At 47.8% G+C, this 385-nt stretch overlaps 1 protein-coding gene across 1 annotated transcript in view; it reads left to right on the forward strand.

Moving 5' to 3' along the window:
- The window catches only part of LOC119581910 (cytochrome P450 9e2-like), a gene marked incomplete in the record, with an annotated part of 8,641 nt that overhangs the window by 7,328 nt on the left and 928 nt on the right, over positions 1-385 (forward strand). The window contains 1 exon segment of the mRNA XM_037930074.1: positions 132-322. Within this exon segment, the coding sequence (XP_037786002.1) occupies positions 132-322 (191 nt within the window).

Consider the following 385-nt stretch of genomic DNA (forward strand, 5'->3'; position numbering starts at 1 on the left):
CGTTAATGCGAAATCAAGTCCCTATTTATACCAAGAAAAGCAATATGAAATGAGCTGCCGCTTAGTTTTCTGAGGGCACACAGAGGGAGGTAAAGGTGACTTTTACCATGGCTCACCTTAAATGTTTGCAGGATCCCTGGTACGGACGTGACCATCGACCCTGGCGTAATAGTGACAACCCCGATCTTCAACATCCACCGGGACTCGAAGTACTGGCCTGAGCCCGAGGAATTTCGCCCCGAGCGCTTCCTGCCGGAGAACAGGGCGAACATCACCAACTTCACGCACATTCCTTTCGGAATGGGACCCAGGAATTGTATAGGTGAGATAACCTGAGATTTAGGAGTGAGATTGGTTTTGAATAATTTCGTCTTTTCTTGATAGT

This window comes from Penaeus monodon, chromosome 15, assembly GCF_015228065.2.
Source record: "Penaeus monodon isolate SGIC_2016 chromosome 15, NSTDA_Pmon_1, whole genome shotgun sequence".
NCBI lineage: Eukaryota > Metazoa > Arthropoda > Malacostraca > Decapoda > Penaeidae > Penaeus > Penaeus monodon.